This window comes from Bemisia tabaci, chromosome 4, assembly GCF_918797505.1.
Source record: "Bemisia tabaci chromosome 4, PGI_BMITA_v3".
Classification (NCBI taxonomy): Eukaryota; Metazoa; Arthropoda; class Insecta; order Hemiptera; family Aleyrodidae; genus Bemisia; species Bemisia tabaci.
The window spans coordinates 49,450,946-49,476,271 of NC_092796.1; the positions used below are offsets into that span (position 1 = coordinate 49,450,946).

A 25,326-nucleotide genomic window follows, 5' to 3' on the forward strand; every position below is an offset into this window, starting at 1 on the left:
CGTGGAAAAGTCGAGAAAAGCAGGACTGAGGAGAGAATATTTTAGCATTTGTACACATATTATCTGGTAGAAATGTTGCCTATGGAGGAGTGCTCCTCTTTTCTTGCCTTAGGCTGGCCTGGATGGTAAGACAGACGCTACTCAACCTCATGTCAAAACAGTAGGATATTAGCGGAACAATATATACAACACCGAGGCAGTGCATATTTTTCCCAAGAAAATGTGTAAAGGAATTCCGAAAAATTCACTTTCCAGCCTCTTTTTTTTTCGAAATTAAGAAGAAGAAAGTTCTGTTTAAATAGTGCATTGTGTTACGGAGATTGTGAAGGATATCGCATCGAATAATAACAGAATTTAGCCGCATGGAATTCTTCCATTCTCCATGTACAGTCCTTTGTTGAATTAGTATTGGGGTTGTTAAAAATTTGTGAGCAACAACTCTTATTATTATTAAGTGTATCACTTATTCATTATGCAGTTGCTTTCGGAGGAGAGTAACCTAAGAGTTGCTTGCCTCAATATTTTAAAGGAAACCTTTTTGTCAGTCAACAATGGCAGGTACAATTTTACATTCACATTTGGTAATTCTTACGAATACCTCACTACAAAAACTGAGATCTGGATTCTAAAACCTGTTCCAAGTAACTTAATACAGGTAACTAAAGTCAAGTCAAAATTTGATGGGGAATGAAAAGTCTCAAGGAGTAAAACGAGTATGGACATCGAGTTTAATTTTAAACCTTACAAAGTGTAATAGAGCTTCTAAAAATTAATGAATTATGCTGCAGAATTAACTACACCATCTTAAGAAATACATCTGCTCTGACAAGAAGTCGCACTTAAAGTGAGCCTAGGGAGGAAGAGACAAAAGAGTATTTTTAGAATTTTCATCGAATGAATAAAGAAAAAAACTATGAGGTCATAGATAAAACTTATTTTTATGTACGGAATGTTCTTGCCTTACATGTATATAGTTTACATGACAGTGCTGAGCTGAGCCATGGGTATAAATCCGCACTAGTGTGCTGAGCAGAATGCCTGACAAGAAGGACGTATCAGGTAGCAGTAAACAGAGAGGGCATACGTGGTTGTTCTCTCCTAAAAGTATGGGCGTTCTTGTGACACTTTGTCTACCCTACACCTTCTCAGCGCAGCAGAATCGTATAAATGCTCTTTGATATGAAAAAATAATAACATAATGTAAAAATGCTGATGCAGTTGACAGTAACACAAAAAAATACAGGTATGAAAAGATTTAGCTTACATTGCTGGAAAGTGAGTGGGCATAGGTTTAAAAAATCAAAATATGTTTTAGCCAGTGGCTCGGTTGATGTCAGATCTCTCAAACAAAATACTAAAATTAAGTTCATGCAAGAGAAGTAATGTTGCAACTATTTAAAGAGCTCCCAAGACAGCTCTGAAACTATGGCAGAGAATTTTAAATTTTTACTCAGACGAATTATTTTGCCAACCATTGCAGTCTCTCAGTCTGCCTTTTAAAAATTAACCTCTGTGCAGATGAACACCCGATTCAAGTTCAATCGATTGAAAATGAAGGCTATTGTAAAGAGAAAGTGGATTTTCATCTGTTGATAATATTAACAATGAATAATAAAGCATATGGTCAAGCGGTTTTTAAAAACTCTGAAGTTTCTTTTCCTTTCGCGACATGAGTTGCAACACTTGTTACTCGCTTGCTGAGGATGATGGGCATTAGCCTATCAAAACACAAGTGTGGACATTCATAACAACAGGTAAAGCAATTTAGGAGTTATTAAAATCTCCAAGTGACTAAGTTATTAGTTGTAACAATGTTCCTTGTTTGTAAAATAATCCTCTTTCAAATTACATTAATAATAAAAGTACAGTAAGACCTCGAATTATCGGATCGCGAATTATTGGATTGCCAATTATTGGATTTCGCGATTTGATGGGTTTTGCGATTTAATGGATCGATCCTCTGGTCTCTTCAGCGGGACCCACTGGCGCAGTTTAATGGATTCAGCCTCCAGTCCTGTAAAATCCGATAAATTGAGGTCTTACTGTAAAATCAAAGGGTACAAAATTTTAGATTCTTACAGCTCAAAAAAGGAGCAGAGGAAAAATGAAGGTTGTCCACTATCATCCCAAAAGTGAAGGGAGACTTATCATTTCGAAGAGATAATTTTTGCTTAGAGACTAAACACTCATCCTATCATCTTGTTACATACCATGATAATTTCTAAACAATGTGCCCAGCACAATTTGCGAACAGTAGCTTGCTTGACATTGAGACCCTAGCTTGACAGGAAAAAAATTTTTAAACCTTGACACATTGCTCACCAAGAAGGTAATTTCAGAGCTAGAGTAATGGAGCTCTAAATGTAGAAGTTTCCACCTGTAATTAAGAGGCTAGTGGACACTCTCTGTCTTTTATTGGAAGACAATCATTGGTTGATTTTACAGAATTTATTGGCATAGTTCTTAAATCGTTAAAATAAGTGATTCTACGTTGGTTATTTACTAGTTTCTAATTTTTGATCGAGCCCAGTGCAATTTGTTGAAAAGAAAAGGATATTTTGTACTTGAAAAAAAAAAACAAAAAAAAACAACTAAAATATTAGGGTGCTGGAAGTACATAACTGAATTTCTTAGTCTTAAAAAATCTAACTGCTGGAAAAAAAATCTTTAGCAACACTACCTGCTACTTACACACAACATAATAGCACAATGTAATAGAATAAATACTTAAAACTTGGTGCACTTTTTTACTAACTAGATTTTTTACAAATTGTTTGAATGAATCATCCACATTTCCACTAATTTCTCTTAACAAAAGTTGTTTGTTTGACTAGGGATATTTAAAAGAAAAGCTTGCTTAGGTGCCACTTAAATACATGCTCCAGAAAAGAATGGTGTTACAATTTTGGTCTTTAAAGCTGCTGTCATCGATAAATTTAAAAAATTTAGGGGTTTTCTTCGTACACATATTAGATTCCTATTTATAAGATGATATAAAAAAAAAGTAAGTGACTTTAGATAAAGAAGTTATAATATGAATTTTAAAAGTTTCAGCCATCTATATCTGAAGTTAAATCTGCTTCAAATGCAACAAAGCAAACATTAACATTTAAAATAAAAAAAAAAAAACTTACAATTTACTTGTGACACAACTTTGTAATTGAATCATTTGAAAATTCTTGAATTCCTCCTCCGCCTCCCATACTATAAAGAGAATTGAATCAATCGAACTACTATGTGCAAAAATTTGACGACTTAGTCAAAAAAAGTAATATAATTAGAATTTAGCATTAGAATTCTAGGAGACAAAAATTAAGATAGGCTGGTGTGTAAGAGATAAATTCTCTCTGATCCACTGAGAGTTTACTGGTATTACGTAACGCTCCGCCGCACTGTGCTTTCCACGCCATCAACTTGCCATCAAGATGTCAATGGGTAATTAAAAATGTTATGGAATTAAATCATCTTACCTTCCACAAAACGTGGTATATTTCATGGTATTTCATTAATATTTAGAGCTAAACGCCCCAGATTTCATCTAATTTTCATCTGAACTTTATCTTGCTTTTTGGGGAGACACTGGGGGGAGAAGTCTACCACAAATGTTTCATAATTCATTATGGGGGGTCAAAGGCTACATTGTATGAGGGGGAGGGGGTCGAAAAAGGGGCGCAAGTGTCTTACATAATACAAGCACACTACTTCTTAATATAAAGCACCTGACTGTCTGAAAAAACAACCAAACTTGGACTAGAACTGCTTAAAAATATGGTAACAAATACTGATACAAGATGAAAGTACTCACTTTCATGAGGTGCTGAACCAGACGTCTCCACTATTTAATATTACATGTGTGAAATTTTTTTAACCTTCACTGACACTTTGTTCCCAGTTTGGCCAGATGTATTGAAACATGAAGCCAATTTATTAGTCACCCTGAGAGAAAACTATCAGAAAAAGTTGAGGAACATTTTTTTAACACCAAAAATGGTCTAGGCAACCGCCTGATAAAAACTAACATCGCCCTAAAGAGAAAATAATAGTCCTCATTGAATAATGACCATCTGATTTTTCCTCACTTTTTTGAGGTACCGAACAATCAACTATCCATTTCTTATGGAAAATAACATGGGAAATCAAAACCATATTTTCTTTTCAAATTCAGCCGATTTTTTGGCGCATGGGCGTCCTTGGATCGCTCCTCGAGGATTTGGCATTTCTTTTAATGTATAAGACATTCCACTTAATCAAAAAAGCACAAAAAATCTTGATTTTTGAAATTTCAATCTTCTTCTCCTTTCTTGCTCTCTGGTGAACAGGACAGTCAAGAATATTAGCCTTGGCGTAAGAATCTTGAATGCAAAAAGATTAAATCTCTTTGGTGCTTTTTGTAGTAAGTTGAACAATTAGGTATATAAATCCAAAACCTCGAGAAGTGATCCCTGAATATAATTTGGTCAAGAGACAACAGAATTTGAAAGAAATGTACGGTTTTGATTTCCCATGTTACTATCCATACAAAATAAAAAGGTAGTCGTCCGGTGTCCGATTGGCTGAAAAATAGCGCGAGCAAATCTAATGATCATGCACAATTTCTATTCAACGCAGGCTCTTATTTTTACTTTTCTATGTATCGATCTGACACTGCAAAATTGATCTGTTACTTTATTTAGATACGTGCACCAAAGATAAAAAAATGAGTCTGTTCAAGCAATCTGAAATAGATAAATAAAAAGATAATACACAATCTCTTTGAAGTAAATGATACATACACACTTGTTAAAAAGTTGATCAGACAGCGCTCTGCCTGATTTTCCCCTGTGCCTTTCTCCGATCTTGTGCAAAAGTCTGACTACCGTCAGAATACAAAGAGACTGATAATTTACAACTAAAAGTCTAAACTTATACTAAAATAAAGTACATGCGTTCAACGCTACTCAGTTGCAAAAGATTCAATCAAAGCAACTGTTAATGATGTTTAATATTCATGACTTCCTACGTAAGTGCTTCAATTGAGATTTTACTTCACTTGCTACAAATATTTCACATCTCTTCTTATTACACGAGATTTTAACACTATTATCGGCGGTTTGTAAACTATGAAAGAGAGGACAGCGAATATTTGGTCCGAAAAAAATGAGGGAACTTTAAAAATCTATTGTTAGATACACTGAAAACATTTCCTCAAAAATAAAATTTCTGTGGGTGACTTCTGCAAGAGGAAGAGCCAATAATTGCTAAATTATAATGTAATGTTGTGTGATTCAATATTATGACAACTAAACATCACTCTTAAATTCAAGTTCCACAATTATTAGGTCTTATCCTCAAGAGCGCAGTCACTGTATTTTGGGCGAATTATGAATCAACATACTGGGGTTTTATGAAATATGTTACAGCTAATTTGTAAAAAGTTCCCAGAACAAGTTCACCAGAAGTTATACAAACTAAGCTTGCATGGACAAGGCCTTAAGCTAAGTCTTTTTAGACAGAGATAATATCAGTTAGCACTCTTGAGAACCAAAATTTCATCAAAATTGACAATACCAGAATAAGAATTACACATAAATAATTATCACAAGAAATACATCTGATATGATCTGAGAGGAAACATTTATTCTTGGGATTTATTTAAAGGAATTTGAAGATCTCAATAAGAGAGAGGTATAGCACAAACTTCAAGCACCATAGGACCCCTCATGCGTAAAAAAAGAAATGCATTGAGAAAAACCTAAAATACATGTGAAAAATTAGGGATTCATAATTGGGATCAAATTGAACAATTTTAGTTGAGGAGCATATCTTAACTCATGCGCAAGCTTCTGTAAAGACAATATGTTTCATTAATGAGCTTCGCTAGATTGCTGATTATTTGAATGAACTTAATGGCGGAACTTTCATTATCACTTAAAGCTGCATGTTTGGAAATTCAAACCCACAATATGGGACGCTAAGACCATCAAACAGTTAAAAGTTGCAAGTTGATAATGTGATACTTTTTGCGAGTTTCACAAATACTTGTGTTATTAAAAGTTCATAATTCCTGTAAGAATTTACACTTTGAAATGCTGTATGTTTTTTTTAAAATACTAGCAAAAGCCAAGGCTGACTGGGATCATTCACAAACTATTGAGATAATTTACTTTGAGCACGATGAAAAACAATTTACTGGAATAAAAAGTAAAGCCATTAGCATCAGCACTTTAAAAACAGCAAGAGGAAGATTATTCTTAAAGGGCACTCTCTAACTTTCGAAAGACCAAAGAACAGTTTTTATCTAAAAGCATTTCTGACAATAATAGACTTGACTCATAAAAACATCACTATCCACTAAAAAAGAACAAAACAGTTATTTTACTCTTAACCTAACTCACTAAAAGGAAGAGGTTCAAGCTCAACCTCCTAAAAATCTAAACAAATCTGCTTTGGTACTCAACATTGAATTCAGAATGTACTACAATAAAAGAGATCTAATTAGCTTGTGGAACTTCATCATATGAAAAGAATATGGAACTGATGGCCTAAATTTTTCTGCAACCTCAATCCTGCAGTTTTTTTTCTAAATGTATACGATTTTTGTAGACTCAATCATTACTTGACTGACACTTTCAATTTTGGGAATTTTTTCAATCCCTTTCAAAATGATTTTTATGATGATCGCTCCACATTTATCATAAATTTATAATAATAATTAAAATTTTTCATGATTTAAACTAGACCTCTTATGATGAAAAACTATTTTAATTTACGACAACTGAAAATAAAATAAATTAATAAAAAATCTCTTTGATCAAAGAAATTAAAAAAAAAACAAAGACTCAATTCATCACCTCATCATATTTTAAAAAATATTCATTGGGTGAAATCATTTTATAAATTTAATGAACCAGTGGGCAAAGTTTAAGTTTAAATACAATATTATAGAATAGAATATACTCTCCTTCATAGTGCATTTAAAATCATACTTCAAATTTACATTCAAGATAAAAAATCAAGAAAATACCTCTTCAGCAAAGGTATTGTTCTTATAATGTCTTCAAACTTAAAAACACAGAAAAAATTAAGGCCTACTAGATTCCATTCAACACTTAACCAATTTTTTTCAACTTTTTTTTACTTATTTTTGAAGGGCCATCAAGTAATTTCATCAAGTGATAATATTTTACTGAATCAATGCCAAAGGGTTGCATATTTTGATTCTGATATTATGTGATGGAGAAAGGAACAATTGACCACTAGACAAGGTACGACTTTAGGCATTCTGGTACATTTTTCCTCATCAAAATTTCATGTAGAATATGATTTGCGCAAGAAAAATTACTAAAATGAATTATCAACTAAAATAATAATGGTTTTATTTGGCATACGATTACGACAAATTCGAATTTTCCGCTTACATGAAAAACAACAGTCTACTTGAATCCAATTACACTCTATGGCGGTTTTGGTAAGCTTCTCAATCGACAGTGTTCCTTCCCTACCCTGCGTTATTCACTGAGGTTGTCATGGTTTCATACCACAGAGACTGTTTCAATAGCGTTTAGTATGCCATGTAACTCAAGTGGATCATGGTTTTTTTTAAGAGCACGAAGTTTGGATTAATGCATCAAGCAGCGTTAATATTTTTGATGGAATTACCTTGCAGTAACTCTTGTTGCACAAGTTGTGTTTCATAAAATTTGGTGGATTTATCACAAAATTCGGCGATTTAGTTCAAACTTTGCCAACTGGTTGCTGTGCGATGATGCTACTAAAATTGACGAGGTTGTGAATATTTCAACATATTTTCTGGAATAAGATTAGAGAATGGTTCATTATATCCTCTACTTTAGCTTCTCTTTTGTGATATTCAAAAAAACATAAAATTACTCTAGGAACTTTAAAAACAGGAAACACAGAAATAAACATGCATACACCCTTTGGCTACGATAATTTTCTTACTCTAAAAACCAAAAAGTTTTTCTTCCTATTTGTGGGATTCATTCCCTAAAACTTTCAACAGCTGTAAAGTATGTAGGGGGCTATAAAAACAGTGTCATCATGCATAAAATTTGATCAATAAATATGTATGAAACAGAAATTTTTCATTTCTCACTTTTGGTCCTTATACTTACACTGTGGGGAACTAACAATTTTAGATGAAAAATGTACTTCTTACTAAAAAATGCAGACTATAATACTTTTAAACATTAAATGAGTAAAACCCTTTGGAGCTCTTTGAAAAATTTGTAAGTGATTGACTTGAAATTGAGACCATAGCTGGAATAACCACCCATAGCAGAAAACTTAGTTGGGAGAAAATCGCATTTGAAGTTTTGATTATTGGATGTGTCGTCGCTGATTTTGCGCCATAGGAAAACTGCAAAAGCATTTTTTTGGAATTGATTATACCCTTTGAACAATCCTTGGTGTATTTTTGGAAAATATTTCGGAATTCACTTAAAAATTTTGATTTTAAACACGTTGTATAGGTGGTTATTCCACCCACCACCTAGTCTCTAGATAAAATGTCTGATAAATTGTTTAAAAAATACAATTAATACTTTACAACAGTCATCAAAAATCATTCAATATAAAACAACGGTCCTGTGACATTGATGAAGCGCATGATTGCGTTGATGGGCAGAAAAACACCGCTACGCATATGGGTACGCGTTCATAGGTAGTCATTCCACCCAACACCAAGTTTCAAGATAAAATGGCTGTTTAATTGATTGGAAACACAAATTAATGCTTTGTAAATGGCATATGACACAAAGTGACATTTATGAGCGGAAAAACACCGGTACTGGGTGGTTATTCCATGCACTAACCACTCGGTCTAACCTTACTACTCTAAAATTGGAATTTTGAGCCAAGTAATCAAGGGATTGCCTTGCCATGGCTACCATTGATACCCAAGGATACAATAATTTGAATGGACAAAATGATGAAATAACCACCTATATGGTGGTGGTTATTCCAGTGTAGGCCTTGATTATGGATATTAGCAGCTTCATGAGAGAAAGTTTTATAGGCCACTTGGAGGTGAAAACTTTAAATCTACATAGCGCATACATGTTGAGGAGTATAGGCTATGTACAATATTAAAAGAGTCGGATAGTAAAACAAAAATGCAAAAGTTGGAGTATTAAAAGTGTGACTTAAACAGATCAACAAAGTAAAAAAATAATTGCATTTAGATATTAAACTACACAACCTATCAGTTCAACGTTTGCTTATACAAAATTATTCGGCTAGACAGTTATCAGACTTTGTTAAAGCTTATCTGCAGATGCGGCCTCTCGCATCCAGCTCTCGATTTCTGATTGATACATTTTTCTTTGGAGGACCTCCCGGTTCCTTGGTCTACATCCAACATACGTTGCTGTACCCTAAAAAAAGATGAAAATTTCAATGATAATCATTATTTTATTCAGTTTCTGGCCCGTTTGTGAAAAGAACAGAATGAAGAAAGTCCAAATCAATTCATTTTAATCAACACAGTGGTCTTACAGTACTGCATTAACCCATTGACTTAAACTGACGGCTCCCAGCCGTCCGCGCTGCGCTTGGCCAGATCTGAAAAGACGGCTCAGAGCCGTCCTCCGATTGTTTGCGTTATTTCGGCGATTCTCCAGTAGATTGCGTTCTCATCAATGTTTCTATGAGTAGTGTGGCCACCCTTTGACTTACTGAGTACGGTAATTTCTTGTTTTGTTACAGTATTTTCATATTACTGTGCGTTTGCACATGAAGTAACCTCAAAATTTTCTGATTTTCGCTGATTTTGCGATTTTTGCGACTTGTTCAAAGTTACTGATTTTCGCCAAATTAAATCGTAACTCCTGGCCCGGCAGGGTCAAATTAAATCATTAGTCAATGGGTTAAGCTTGTACTTCTGACACATACAACATGCAAACATTCTCAAACTACTGTTACTCTCTGTATAATCTTATGTTGTCACACTATTAGGCTGGAAAAGACATCTTGCATGTTGTTAACAATTTTTTATAGATTGCCAATAAGTCGCAAGGCGGATTGCACTCATACAACTTGACCAGACCATAAATTAAGCTACTTTGCCACTACCCAAAGCAAAATGCGAAAATGGTTTTTTACAATACAACCATAATTATTTTACGATAGAGATTTTTGTATCAATTTATGATGGAGCGAATCCCTAGAGGAAACTGATGATTGATCTGATGAGTGACGTTTGCTAGTTCCTTAGAACTGAAATTCTAAGGACACTACTATCCCGAAGATTTTTCGTACACCCTTCAATGAAATTTCAAAGTAACCGGGCAGAAAGGAGAAAAGAAAAAAGTAATTAAGTTTTGGCGTTAAAAAATATTGCATGGATAGGGGATGACTCAAAGACTTGATCTCATTCAACTATTTCTTGGCACCTCGAGTAAATTTTATGGATTTCTTATGTTGTAAATAATTTACCACAATTGAAAAAATAGACAGGAACTGAGTCCAAGTTACAAAAGACCCACATGAAAACATAGTGGTCTTCTTAAAATCAGACAATGAAGGAATACTTACACCAACTATGAGATCAGAGCGTAATTTTTCCAAAAGTTGAAAATCAAAGACCCAAGCTTGAATTTCTTCCCACTTCAGATCAACTTCTTCATGTAACAATTTTTCCTCTGAAATATAATTAAAAATATGTAATTACAAAATCTATTTAATCATAGTTTGTACAAATTCATCTGCGTTTGATTTAGGCGATTGATTAAAGACATTTAACCACTTTCATCATGACCCACAAGTCAAATTAACAGTTACTGGAAAAATTTGTGGCGAATTCTGAGGATGCGAAATTTTCTGTTGAACCAAATCATCAAAATTCGTACACATATATCTCAATATATGTGTCATACTTTCAAAGATAGTGTGCTTAAGATTCAGTTTTTTAAATTTCAACAGCTAATGGAATTTAATATTACATTCAGAAATAGATTATAACTGTCTGTTCAAAAACAAAAGATTTTTTTAAAACCTTAAATTCAAACTGAGCATACTTTAATAAATTCATCTTCCATTTTGATCAATCATTGGCATTACTTCACACGTCTGAAATTATAAATTTTTACAGGAGAAGTTAAAAGAATAGACAGCTAAAATAAGCCTAGGGGGAAACACAAACTGGTTTTTACTCAAAACTGAAAGGAAAACCTGAACTTTGGCAACTTTTTTTCAACAATTCAATATTTCCTTCGCTCCTTGAGGATTCACCTAGCTGCTCCCATGATTCACAGTTCAAAGCTTCTCTTTGTGGTACTCCTTCTTGGAGGAAAAAAAACTGGATACCACTGCCTTACAAAATATGACTCCGAACGATGGAAAAATTTTAATTTAAATCTTGTACCTGATAGAGCACGGTTCCAAAAGAAAAGATCAAAGTTCTCCAGATCTTGAATAGCATGATACAATGCTAAACAGAGAATCGCTCCAACGCTCCAAGCTTTAGGTTAAAATTTGAGAAGCTCGCAACTTTCAAATTATAGAATCAGCTTTTGAAGTCTAATGACATATATTTTGAGCAAAGTGTGAATTACTTCCTGATCAAACATGGGTGTTAGAGAAGAATGTCCTTGCTGCACTGAGTTTTATTTGATATCAGACATCTATCGATAAGATATGAGTAGTCCTTTGTTTTGCCTGCCATGAGTGCAACTTTTTCAAGCATGTTTGGTAAAAAACTGAGATATCATAAAAAATAGAATCATTTTTTTTTTTTTTAAAGATAAAATTCAAAATCTTCATTTGAGTTTACTTTGAAAGGGATCAAATTATTTGTTCCTCAGACTTACCATCACGTTTTGTAGTTTGGCGTTTATACTGAATTCGGAATCGAAATGCCTCAAGTACAGACGCGACAACAATTGTTAGAACAACCATTGTAGTTAAATAAAAGAGGATGAAATATATTCGCGTAGCTGGATGAACCACAGACGCATAGCCATTCATCACAATAAACCAATTATTGACGACAGTTAGCTCAAAAAGGGTGACCATGCTTACGGCAAGGTTTGGGAATGTGTTTAGATAATAGTAGCCTAGAGCAGAGGTTCCATTTTCAGAATACTTGTAGAAATCCTCAACTGCAGTGCCACTGTTAAAAAAAAAAATACAAATTTTTGAAATGAGAAATAGAAGCATTGAATCTTTTTTTAGGAAACATTCATTGATTTGTTCTCTCCATCTGATGTAGTCTTCCTTAGAGCATGGAGATTTTGAATTAATCTCTATAAGATATTTCAATCAAAGTTGATGGCTGACATTTAAGGTACATATATTGATAAATAGCAGGATGGTAGAATAGTAAGGGGTTCATGATATTTTTTTGTTCTTGTATACATATTTATGATTGATGTAAATACTTACAAAAATGGGAAAATTTCTCGCGATATATTGTTTGGAACATAAATGCAAACCTTTTCCAGGCTGTATAATTAGTTTGTTTACAAAATATCCATAGTGTTTGAGGCCATCGATGCTGTGTATTATCGGCATTAATCCTATCGATTCCAGAGTAGATTCTGCGTGCCAATGCCCCACGACAAAAATTGGATGTCATGCAGACAAATTGCAGCGCACTATGTTGGAAAGAAGGCTGAAGTTGTGATTCAGATTCTCCTCAACACATGAGGCTACAAATGATAATACTTCTGAAGGGTGGTTGTTGAGTGATGGCAGAAATGCTGCAAGAAGGATAAGGTTCTGCTGAACGCAGGTGCTGCATTTGGTTGCTGCTGGTAATGAAAGGGTTAAGGGTACTCAGCCAATTAAAGTCATTCTACTTGATACTTTGACTTTAGATACTTTACAGAAATTTTTTAGTATTGAAGCGTGTTTTTCGTTGAAGTTAGTATTAAGTCAGTCAGATCATGCGATAGGCCTGAAATAATTAGGAAAATGATTTCATGAGTCAAAAACAAAAAGAAAATTAGTCTACGAACTTGCAACAATTCCTCATATCATAGCCGGCAAACAACTCCATCCCAATAATGGCAAAGAAGTAATACAGCACCAACATCACTATAGCAGCAGATTTTACTAAAGGCGATAGCAATGCTAAAGTGCCTATGATATCTCGATACCTCTTCTTGACCTGAAACAAAATTTACCTGATAACAAAGAGGTGTCAAGTTAACATTGAATCTAAACAGTCTCGCTATTATTCATCTGTATGTATCCTTTCACTGGTATTTCTATTCAAAAATTGCATTTTAAACTGTAATTTGCCAGATTCATACCACAAGTACATTTAAATATGTTTAATTTATTTTACTAGAAAAAGAGAAAAGATTGATTGAATTTGTATTATTGGCTAGGCCAGATGTAAAGGTTTGATCATTCTTTATGATACATTGGTTTCTATTTTTTCTCTGATTAGAGTATGACTCTTTTTTCAAAACAAAAAAAAACTCTTTAACTTCATTTGTGATTACCGAAAATGAAAAAAGACTCTTGCTAGCTGCTGGACATTTTTAAACGGTTTCATTACAGCTACTAAAAGGAGAGAGAGATTTTTTAGATAGGCCACAAACCTTAAAAAGTCTAAGTAATCGAAGAGGGCGGAAAACAACGACGTAAATAAATGAAGGATAAGAATTGATGATGACAACACCGAAAAGTGTTGCAATAATCACAGCAAAATCATAACAATTCCATCCTGATTCAAAAAATTGGGCTACACCAAGCCCAAGAATTTTCATCATCACTTCAAGAGCAAAAACTGAAACAAGATAAAAAAAAAATGAAATATTTTTATTACATTTGTAAAACAATGGTCAGAGAAGTTAATGAACCACAAGACAGGATAAGAATTTCAATATCACAGCCCACCTTTTCTCATCGAAATTTTATGTATAATAAGGAAGACACAAAAAATGTCCATATGAAAGTAAACAATGAAAAATTAGCGTTTGTGTACTCATTAATTTAAATTACCCAGTCATTAAAAAACCTAAGTCTACTCAATGGGCCTGTTGCAAACTTTTGCTAGAGCAGAATGAGGAGTTGTTTCCTATAGATAATGCCTCAAAAATTACGATGAGCGCATCGGCAAAGTCTGAAATGCACTTACAAATTCACAATCTGCGTAAGAAATTTGCGTTATTTTGAGCTTCCCGCTTCAAAAACGATACTACTGCACAGGTGAACATTTTGTTAGAGGAGTCGCTCCATCGTCGGCAATATTCATCATGGCCGACGCTTGCGCAGTTCCTCGCGTAATTCGAGGAGAGTTCAAGGTCAATTAAGGCGGGCGAGGAAAATATGAACGTAAACACGCCGATTGTTATCTGGTTTAATCCTGTTCAGGTGTTATCTCGTCCCATCACACGTGTTTTGGCGGACTGGCGTCGGCCATGATGAGTATTGCCGCCAATGGAACGACTCCTCTAACAAGATTTTCACCTGTACCGTAGTATCGTTTTCGAAGCGGGAAGCTCAAAAAACCGCAAATTTCTTACGCAGATTGTGAAATTATGAGTGCATTTCAGACTTTGCCGATGCGCTCATCGTGATTTTTGAGGCATTATCTGTAAGAAACAACTCTTAGTTTTGCTCTAGCAAAAGTTTGCAACAGGCCCATTGGATTAGGCACTCAAGAAATTGAAGTATGCTTTGTGATGAAATAATTTTCCAGGTATGCTGGATTTTCTTGTGAAGTTTAGAAATACTTGGTATCAAAAGAGTAGGAAGATTTTTCTTGAAACCAAGCTCTATTGAGTTACATATTGCTTGTATTATGGTGTTGGTGCCACAGCTGGGCTGTGCTGTGTTGCCAATTGTTGGAGGACAGGTAACTTGCCCGGATGTGACTACCGCCACTCATAATAAGTATGTTCTCAATGGCTGATCTGGCTCCCATTGATTTTAGTTTTTTTGCAACTAGCAAATTTGATTTTATTGATTATACCCTAAACTGCAAACGCTAATTTCTCATTTATGAGTGCTTTTGGGCTTTTGCATCAATTTTTCAATAGAAAACACAATTAGTGTGCTTTAATTCTATCCCTGCCTACGGTCCATTCAAAATGTTTAAAAAATGAGGATACACTACGGTATTAAAGGAACTTTTCAGACATCTGATTACAAACAAGTTTTTTTCTCTGGAAGAGCTAAAAATTGACACGGCCATTTTTTAGGGCAATAACCACCTAGGCATGAGGCTAAACGGTATTTCCATTAATGTCTGTGAATTCCTATTGGACCGTTCTCTATTCAAAAGGGGATCAAGAAACTGATAGTAATAGAAAACCCTTTCTATTATTCGGCTCTAGGGTTCAATCGCTAAATTTTAGAGGTATTTTAAATGAGTAAAAAGAAGAAAAAACCAAAAGTTTGAGCCAATTTGACGTAAAAAATTTACTAAGGAATCTTGCCTCCCTTTGTGCCCATGCATACAAACAAAACTTACCTCCGTAAAATAGAAGTGTATCCCAAGAAGCACAGAAAAAGTGGGCAGCTTCCTCCAACGAAGTGTATTGGTTTACCAAGCGTGAAACCATTGCCAAACCATTTGTCAGAATTAGAACATCTGAAAAAGTAACGTATTAGAATTTAGGGAGACATTTGTTTTAACTTGAGGTTGGGCCGGATAGCAGCCAGGGGGCGTGCCTCTAAATATAAAGTAATACATGAATTATGATAGAGAGGGAACTCATAAGTTATCTTAATGACAATGTGTACGATCTTATTTCATCTTTAAAGTTTAAAATACTCCTTAGCACTTAAAATATAATAGATTTTTTGTTACTTTTTCCTGAAGATTTCTTAAAAGTAATCTTTTCTGATCAATCTACTTACAAACAATATGTTCAAAATAGTTCCATCGGACCACATTAAGACAGAGCTGGCATAAACTTTGGAGAGGCATCCATGCAGAATGGTACCATGGAATATTGGAGTATTGAGCTTCCCAATTTAGTAACACTGCATCATAAACATTGTAAAATTCATCCATTGTCAAGACTCCAGTGCGACTGGTATTCAAATACTTATACATTAAGACCACGTCACGGGCACCTGGAAAATCAAAGTAATATGTATTAAGACAACAGCGTACAAGCATTCACTAGGGAGTGGTTTATCTGAATGAGATCCAACTATTATAAATCTTAAAACTGCATAAAGCTTTGCAAATTTATTCCAGATATTGTGAAAAGAAACTGTACAGCATACTTGTGCATCTGGTCAACATCTCGAATTTTTTGCCCAGTGCAGAGTAATGAAAGCAGCAGCGCAGCAGCGTTCTCTAAAACATGCATGCATGTTTAGCTCTTGAAAATTTTTGGGCATTTTTTGAAACTTTCCTTGGCAAAAAGAAATCTCATGACATGATAGTACATTCTCCATCTCAACTTGCATTTGCATGGGCATTGCAACTGAGCAGCAAGCAGCATAAAGGGTGTGACAACATGGTCCAGAGCATATTGCCATTTTGCCATTCAAGAACAGATCCATTCTAGTCAAAAATCATATTAATAGACAGTGCAGATGAATGAAGGCTTTTTTGTTAAAGAGTTAAGGACTTGGGACGAGGGTCTGAGAAAAAAGAGAGAAAAATTATTTTTCTGATCACGATTGTACTGCACATGTTGACGTCAAATTCAGGAACAAAAAACTATAGAGTTCTGCCTGCTAGTAAGACGATGAATGTGCTTTAACCAATAGATTGTGCTTCCGTATTTTTGTTGAGAGCCGTTTGTGGTAAAAAACATTTCTCTACATCGCAAAATTGTTCGGTCTATTTTAGAGAGAGGGTACTGCACTTGTGAAGTTCCAACACATCAAGTTGGGAAATGAGATGACAGAAAAAGTCAAGAAAAGAAAATTGAGTGGGGTTCCTCCAAATCATAATGAATATTCTCAACTTACTTTTTTTTGGTGAGTAATATCGCATCAACCCCTCAAATTGCTTGAACCGAATCTGGTTTGGGTGCTGCTTGGTGACGAGGAGCCTGAATGCTTGCTGCGCTGCCTTTCGCTTGTGGAGAAGCAGCTTGCGAAATTTCCGTTTTTCTATACTTGTGAAAGTTTCATAGACAACGGCTAGCATCAGATTCATGAGGACGTACAGTACAATACAGAGATAGGATATGAAGAAAAGTGAATTCCATTTTGATCTTGAATAGGATGGCATCATGACATCAGGAAAACTGGAAAAATTAGACAATTTTCAAATTATGTTGGTACACATTCCTACCTAATGAAAATTAAAATAGGTGCGCAAAAAAATGCATGTGATGAAATAAGAGCAGTTACCTATTTTGAAATAAAAATACATTACAGGGTGTGACAAAAGTCCGTCCCACCCCTGCTAACTTTTGAACGAATTGAGCCAGGGAAATGAAACTTTGGGAATGTTCCTATCTCAAAGGGGACCATCTTTTGGGGGGGGGGGGTCAAAATTTTGGTTCCCCCTGAGGAGGAAGAAGGGGGACCCCCAACTTTTTTTTTTTCAAATGGCAACCCCTATCTTGTGATACCTCATTCGAAATAGCATAAAAAACTAAGAATTTTGATGCAAATCGCAGATCAATATCTTAATTTTTGACCGAGTTATGATAGGTCAAAGGTCAAATTTGACCTATTTTCAAAAAATCATAACTCCGGTTCAAATTATCGGAAAGAAAAAAACAAGACGGGAAAATTTACCAAATTGTGTCCGCTTTTAAGTAAAAATTGCAGAAATCACTTCAAACTAATTTTAAGGGGGGGTTCGGACCCACAAATACGTCAATTCAAAGGTCATTCAATTTTCCCGCGAAATAAGCCAATTTCCCCTAGATTTACCTCCACATTATCTCAGTGAGGTCAAAATCAGTTAAACATTACGTTGGCAAGTCCCCAAATTTCGGGAAAAGTTGAAAAAAAACGAAATTTAAACGTTCAAATTTAATCACCTTAAATTTCGTTTTTTTTTAACTTTTCCCGAAATTTGGGGACTTGCCAACGTTTGAACCGGAGTTATGATTTTTTGAAAATAGGTCAAATTTGACCTTTGACCTATCATAACTCGGTCAAAAATTGAGATATTAATCTGCGATTTGCGTCAAAATTCTTAGTTTTTTATGCTATTTCGAAAGAGGTATCACAAGATAGGGGTTGCCATTCGAAAAAAAAAAGTTGGGGGTCCCCCTTCTTCCTCCTGAGGGGGAACCAAAATTTTGACCCCTCCAAAAGATGGTCCTCTTTGAGATAGGAACATTCTCAAAGTTTCATTTCCCTGGCTCAATTCGTTCAAAAGTTAGCAGGGGTGGGACGGACTTTTGTTACACCATGTATAAAGTAAAGTAAAAAGGAAACAAAATTTTTTTTTATTGTTTATTTTCTCTGTTTTTTAAATCAAATAGAGACCATTCTATTACTTTCTTATTCAAGTTTTTGGAGAAAAAATCATTTTATATAATAGTGTAGTCAGAGGAAAGCTCTCGTCAGACAAGTTAGCAGATATTCACTTTTGGCTATCACGCACTGCAGACCAGTTTTCCATACCTACGCATGGCAGCAACATTGACTAATGTCAATTCTTGGTCGATTGCAGATGGTCAGTGAATAACTCCCAACATATAGGAGACGAGTTTGAACTATAATTGTTATTTCAGAGCCTTTAACACTCAACACATGTGAAAATTCTATATCTATCATCTCTTGAAAACTAATTACTCACTGGAAAGTAAGGTATGGATTAAAGAAATAATATTACTGAGTCTCTTTAATTTTCTTGCTTTGGTCAACAATTAATTTTTATGGATGACCTTATTAATGATTTGGGCTTAAAAAGTTAGCATTAAAAGTTTGTTTCTTCTACAACTGAGGTACAAATTGTTAGAAAATGAGTAATGCATTGAAAAACTTAGAAGAAAAATACACATTAAGTTTTGATTATGTTGAACACAGGAGATAAGGAGAGTTATTTTTAAGATGACTCAAAAAGGAGTATTTTATAAATTGGTCACTTACTTTGCAGTTGTCAGAAGAACAAACATGCTCACAAAACTGTCAAAAAGTGTGGTGAAATGAGAATCCAGGGGATTGTCGGAGAATAAAAAAAATCCAAGAATCGCATAGATTGAAACAAAGAAGAATATTAACAAGAGCATGTCAAAAATAGGGGGCATTGACTGAAGGATTTGACGGATGAATCTACGCACACCTCCCAAGTGGCGTGTATCAACCAGAAAAATGGGTCTCAATGCTCTTGTCGCTCGAAAATGAGAAGACTGTCGAATTAACACAATGATTGCTTCAATACACATGATACCCAGAGTTGCACACTGGAACAACAAAAAAAAACATCTCATCAGATATTTTGTCATTATTCATCCATTAAAATTTGAAGCTTTATGTGAGTTTCAGCCATTGAAATTAGCAAAGGTCTATGAAGTACAAAAATAAGAATGCTAGGGATTTAATCAATGACTTTTCAGTAATATTTAGCACTGAGTCCGAAAATGATCCTAATTCATTTCATTTATCCAATATTTCCAGAAAATTGAGATTTTTCTGAAATGTGTGGTTTTCGAGGACGGTTCAATTTTCTGGGAGAACAATGAATGAGAGGGAAAAGTCAACTTATTTTTGAATGTTCCGGTTGGAAATGCAGAGAAGAACATGTAGTGTATGCCCAGAAAATTTTCTCCTTTGTGTCGGAAAGCAAGGTATTTCTGGAAAAATGACATTATCTGATCGTATACTGTGGAGTCCTCTGATCTGAGATGACGAGAAGTAATTTTACCCAGGTGTCACAAGGGGCAACTCTTACTTACTTCTTAATGTTGAAGTCAAAATTGATCTCAATTGTTATTTAATGCCTACCAATTTTTCAGAAAAGATATTTTCCAGAAAGAAAAAATGTCTGTTTCAGGCAACTATGTTTTTTAAAAAAATTCTATTCTCTAGAAAATTTGTAAATGATGGAAAGAAACAAAATTTCTTGTTGGCTTCATTAGCATGAAGTCAGTGTGGATGACCCCATTACACAGACACCAGGGAGAAATATTTTTCCTGTCCACTCAAACGCAGAACAAGAGGATTAATTTTTCAGATATGGGATATAACTTTCACTTCACTTAAAGTGTCGAACTGTGACTATCACTTTCATATTAGAACTTGTTACTTGTTAGTAAACCCATTAAATCTCTCATATTTAAAGGAAAAAGTTTCATTCACTTGTACTCTCAACAACCTGTTATGTGACTGAAAAAGAGCAATTTTTCAAGAGAGTGGCTAGACTTCAAAACTTTGCGCCAGTTGATCAGGCAAAAACCTTCTGAAGATACTTCAAATGAGGATATTTTCTCACAGGATAGATAATTAAGGGTTAAAAGGGGGCATCCATAACATTATTCTGAGCTATTTTACACCTAATTCTCAGTTCTCAGCTATTTTACTCTCCACTGAGTCTAGTACATGTACTCTCCATTGGTCACCCTTTGTATCCAGCTGTTCCCTCTATTTCAAGGGCTCACAAGATATTCTTTTATCCCTTCTCCCACATTAGACTTACAGGAAGGTCAAAGGAAGAAAGGAAGGAGCAATAGGGTCATTGATTAACACAGTTCATTGGTAGCACAATACTGCCATTTTTCCTTACCTTAATCATTGTGCGCTTATGCTTTAAAATTGTATTCCAACCAATCCACCTCAATTTTAAAGATACTTCAATCCCAACAACTGCTAGAGCAAACAGTTCAATTGTACCATGGACACCAACTGGCAACTGAAAAACATTAAGAGGTTAGTATAGAATGAAAAGAAAATATTCGATGTGATATGTTTGACGCGCGCATCATTCATGAAACTCAAAACATCCCTCTAAAAGCTTTTAAAAGATATGCTCTGTTGAATCCTCGATAATTTTTCTATTTTCCACTGAAAATATGAGTTTGACAACATGACCTGGGAAAAAAACCTGAAAACATGAGACAAGTCATGAAGGGCACCTCAAGGGCAACCCGGGTGCTAAAGACGCACCCAACCCAAGAGGCAGGCAGGCATCCATTGCTGTCAGCACATGCATTGGAGTCGTTAAGCCACGGTTGCTACCTGCACCAACATCTCTCCCTTTACCTTTGGCTTTACCACACAAAACTGCTTTCAATCGCTTTACAGAATACAAAACTGAAAGGTAATCAGTTGTGAAGAAATCACAGAATCCATACTTTTATTCCAATGTCAAAATCGCATTGTTCCATCATGAGAGTTAAAAGTCACTGTTAGGACTTTCCTAATTTTTTTTTTAACCCTTTTTACAAATTTCTTTGTTAGTTCATAAATGGCTGGATTCATCACTTTTTCTTCAAAATTTCATTTTTCTTTCGTTATCCTCCAACCATCTTATTTTATTGACCCTTATTCTAATTACCGGACTTGCAACTGATAGCTACATAGATTACAGCCAGCCAATCACAAGTAGTCTTGCTGTCTCACAATCCGTGACGTCAGCAAGACTATATAAGCATGTGCCGTGTGCTGCCCATTTTTCCAGGTCTTTTCCTATCTTACGGACCCGCAGCTCTTGTTACCAGAATTATTGGTCTTTTTCCATCTCTTAAACTTTTGACCCATGTTACTTGCATTTTGGTCTTCTCCACCCCAGACCCATTTAAGTTCTATCCATAGTGCAACTCTGTGATATTCTGATTCTGTGCTCTTTCACATCAATATACATTCTCGGCATTCAAATTATTTATTTACTTGCTCTTCTGTTCAATGTATGTGATCATTCATTTATTTTATTTAATGCTTGACATGGTGCCTCAATCTCATTTCCATGTGTAAATACTGACACGGTGCCGAACCGTGTTCAAATACTGACAGTCGCAGACCATAAATAAAAACAACTCCAAGTCTACAATTTTTAGAGCATATTCTTGGTCTTGACAGCACAACTGCGCAGTCAAGAGCGATACTGATGGCCAAAGTTTGAAACGACATATCTCTGTTTGCAACATTGCAGACTTCTTATCATACTTCTTTTTTCTTGGAAAAATTAATGCACATAATATTTTAAAAACCTCCTTGATTTTTCTTCTCTATTGGCAGAATATTCTACCTACATAAATTTCAAGCTACAAAGTTGGCTTGCCTCTTTTAAAAAAATTTAACAAGAGTAGAAATCTTGAAACACCGCAAAAAAGATATGTGGTTTTACACTGCAGGGTTTGCTGGTGGTGAATATATCCTTTCTTCAAGATGAAAGGAGTGAATAAGGTTTTAAATGATTGTGCTTTTCTGGTGTAGAATGTTTTAATTAAGTTCTTTTGGAGGTAAAAGGCAGAGTCAATAACACATTATTCTGATGTTGCTTGAACTCACTGATTGCTCAGCAATTGAAAAGTAAACGTTTGGAATTTAAGTAACATACTTGGAATGCTGGCACAGCAGGATCTTCGGTGACTGCAAGGAACATTAATATCAAGGAAGTAACTAACCCAAGACTGTAATACCATGAATTATGAACCAATAAGTATGCTGGTAATGCATCTGGATGGTGTGGGTGAGAGTCAAATTTTTCATTATTTTCTCCTTCCTAAAAAAAAGAAGAAAATAAATATTAGGTAAATTTAAAAAAATTTACCAACAATTTAAACACTGCTTTACATACTGTGAAACTTAATAACATAACAGAGGCTTTTACCTATGTGATTAGGAGCCAAAATCGTACAGGTTTCTTACTTCAAAAATTAGAAGTGAAGGGAAAAAAGACTTTCTTGTGAGGAGACTTCATCATAGAGATTACCAGAAATTCTCATTTCATTCAATCATAAGAATTTCGAGTTCAGGATAGGCAAAACCACAGTGCATGGGGGGAAGTTCTTAAAATGAATGATTACCTACTATTATTTTATAGTTTACTGTTTGAGATCCAAGAAAATGATTTACATACACTCTGGTAAATTTTATGAGGGCATAGTGATTGAGTTTACCTCTAAGAAAATTGCTGCTTCATGAAAATTCATTTCCCAGTGCTCAGGAGAGTCATTGAGTAAGTCTGACGTGACAGGAGTTAATTCGACTTCAGCATGAGCCTCTGTTTGAGGATTGCTTCTTTCTGTCAAGTTGCCATTTCCTTCCATTGCTTCTCCATCATTGTCTGGAAATTTTTACAAGAAAAGTAGGTAAGTACTCATTTGCAAGGAGCAGGGGTACACTGACAAACGTGTGAAAATGAGGAAAAGATCTAAAAATGTGATAGGCCTTAACATCAATTTTGTGACCCTCTCAATCACTAGTCATTACGATTAATTGAGCTATGTCTTTTTCTTCTCATCAACCAAATTGTCTTCATACAGGTCTTTTTTGCATAACTTATTGTTATGTCTTTTTTGCCTATTAAAGTTTCTGACTTGGAACACTCTTGTCTCCAACTTCATTTTAAGTAATCTCTTAAACCTGTAAATTGACAATCTGATCAAGTATTTTTATTTCTGCGAAATCACAGCAGGTTAATTTAAATAACTGTAAGCTTGTGCATAAGCTGTAAGCTATTGGCATGTTTTTAATGCCAATTGTATTGTACTTGTGATGAATATATAATTTTGTGACCCAGCATTTTGTCAAGAGGGAGTTCTAGGGTCTTTAGTAGAAGAGCCCCACCACGGCAATATTGTCGATCAACTTTCGAGACACCCGGTGGACGCTTCAGGTGGACGGCTGGTTGAGTGCGGTTGCAAAACGGGTAAACAAACTGCAGCCGGAAAATGATGGGTGGGGAGGGAGGAAGAATGTGTGAGGTCGGTGGTGTGATGTTCGGTCAAAGTTCAGAGCGGCGGAGTCTATTCAGTAACTGCCCGTCACACTTGCGTTAGTTCTGATTTCATTGTGCGTGCGTCATGTTTCGTTTGTGTCAAGAGGTGAATTCCGTCATTTTGTATTTTTCGTGTTTTTCTTGTTAGGGTAGGTTAGGTTAGGTTAGGTTAGGTTAGGTTAGGTTAGGTTAGGTTAGGTTAGGTTAGGTTTGGTTACTTTATTTTGGTTCGTTGGCTTGATTGTTGATTTTAGGGGTTTTGGCAGCACGGCAATAGGGTACGTAAATCGCGCGAGGGAGTGTGGAGGGGAGGGGGTCGGACCGGAGCGTCCACTGGGTGTCTCGGAAGTTGATTGACAATTTTGCCATGGTGGGGCTCTTCTACTAAAGCCCCGAGTTGTATTCCCCAATTTCAAAGGTCATTACTTTAGAGGAGTTATAGTACAGAGTGATGGTCCAAGTTTTCCATACTTTTGGCTGTTGATCAAACGATTTCAAAATTGAGACAGGAACCCCAATTTTCAAAGTTAGGAACCCCCCCCCCCCCCCTCCAATTTAAACTCTCGAAGGGAACTGAGGAGCTCCAGGCAACAAAATTTGGCTTCCTTGGGATCAATTCCTGGATTGTCCATGACTTTGTCCAATCTATTTTCACCAAGAAAAAAAGCCTGATGCGGGCAGTCTGGGGAACCGTGTACTTTTGGGTATCTAAGATTTCGTTGAATCTGGACAATCTTTCCAAGAGCTTTATGTACAACGCTTTTTCAGTGAAAAAAAATCTTGATTTAATTGTTACCTTCATATTTCATTTGAGTACCTAAAAGTCAACCGACAAAATTAGGCGTAAACTGTATCTTTGAGAAAAGGGCTGGGCAATAAGTAAAATTTTACGTGCTTTGAAAACGTTGAGCCTGATGACACTCATAAAGATCGTAGACCAGGACGTACTCTGGGAGAAGTCAAAAAGAAGTGTGGTCAAAGATTCTATTGGCTGAGTTTGTATGTGGTAGGTGCGCAATCTAGATGGGACCAGGCCAGACCAAACTGGACTGACAGCTAGGAAGTAGCTAAAACTAAGTGATATACTTAATGAAGATGTTAGTACAAGGCATGCAACACTCACTGATGCTGTGTGAGAGAAATGAACTGTTGACAACCACACTATCATTGAACTGAACATATCCATCAGCGGTGGGTGTAGTAATTTTGCGAGACGCCATAGTTCAATTGTTTAATTTCTAAAGTAATAAGTCCCATGAAAAAAAAGGGAAAACATTACTATTCAGACAACAAGAGACCTTCGGTAATTACATGGCCACACGATTTCCAAAAATTACCTTAATTGTTGAACGAAACTATTGCTAAAAGAGATTATCTCTTGAGATTGAGACCATGTTTAATTATAAAAACGAAAAAAAATGACCTATAGACTAATCTAAGTTCGAACTGGTGTTTGTAGCAAATACATTTCTCATTTCAGAAAATAAAAGAAGCCAATCTGAAGATCAAAACAAAGAGAGATAAGAGATTAGAGATTTTTCCGTGAAACTGGCAACCGTGTGCGC

At 35.3% G+C, this 25,326-nt stretch overlaps 1 protein-coding gene across 3 annotated transcripts; it reads right to left on the reverse strand.

Moving 5' to 3' along the window:
* Positions 1-705: 705 nt before the first annotated feature.
* Positions 706-25,235, reverse strand: LOC109043795 (two pore channel protein 1). 3 transcript variants are annotated; one of them, XM_072299992.1, is made up of 13 exons: positions 25,099-25,235; positions 22,941-23,107; positions 22,379-22,543; positions 20,606-20,731; positions 18,973-19,286; positions 16,885-17,165; positions 15,814-16,032; positions 15,425-15,544; positions 13,548-13,735; positions 12,957-13,108; positions 11,808-12,109; positions 10,534-10,640; positions 706-9,374 (listed from the first exon to the last, which is right to left on the reverse strand). In XM_072299992.1, exons 2-13 carry the CDS (start codon positions 23,088-23,090, stop codon positions 9,258-9,260), a joined length of 2,241 nt encoding a protein of 746 aa, XP_072156093.1. In that variant the 5' UTR covers positions 23,091-23,107; positions 25,099-25,235; the 3' UTR covers positions 706-9,257. The 3 variants fall into 3 exon arrangements, with proteins under 3 accessions (XP_072156093.1, XP_018916652.2, XP_018916653.2); XM_019061107.2 differs by lacking the exon at positions 25,099-25,235 and adding an exon at positions 24,885-25,092; XM_019061108.2 differs by lacking the exons at positions 22,379-22,543; positions 22,941-23,107; positions 25,099-25,235 and adding an exon at positions 21,174-21,346.
* Between the last annotated feature and the right edge of the window lie 91 nt (positions 25,236-25,326).

Excerpts from the sequence above, each read along its gene's own strand:
- LOC109043795 (XM_019061107.2), bottom strand. The coding sequence starts at position 24,981 with ATGGCGTCTCGCAAAATTACTACACCCACCGCTGATGGATATGTTCAG. Across the intron at positions 22,544-22,940 it reads AAGCAGCAATTTTCTTAGAG|GAAGGAGAAAATAATGAAAA; the intron begins GTAAACTCAATC and ends TCTTTTTTTTAG. Across the intron at positions 17,166-18,972 it reads GTTCTTCTGACAACTGCAAA|TTTTCCTGATGTCATGATGC; the intron begins GTAAGTGACCAA and ends TAATTTTTCCAG.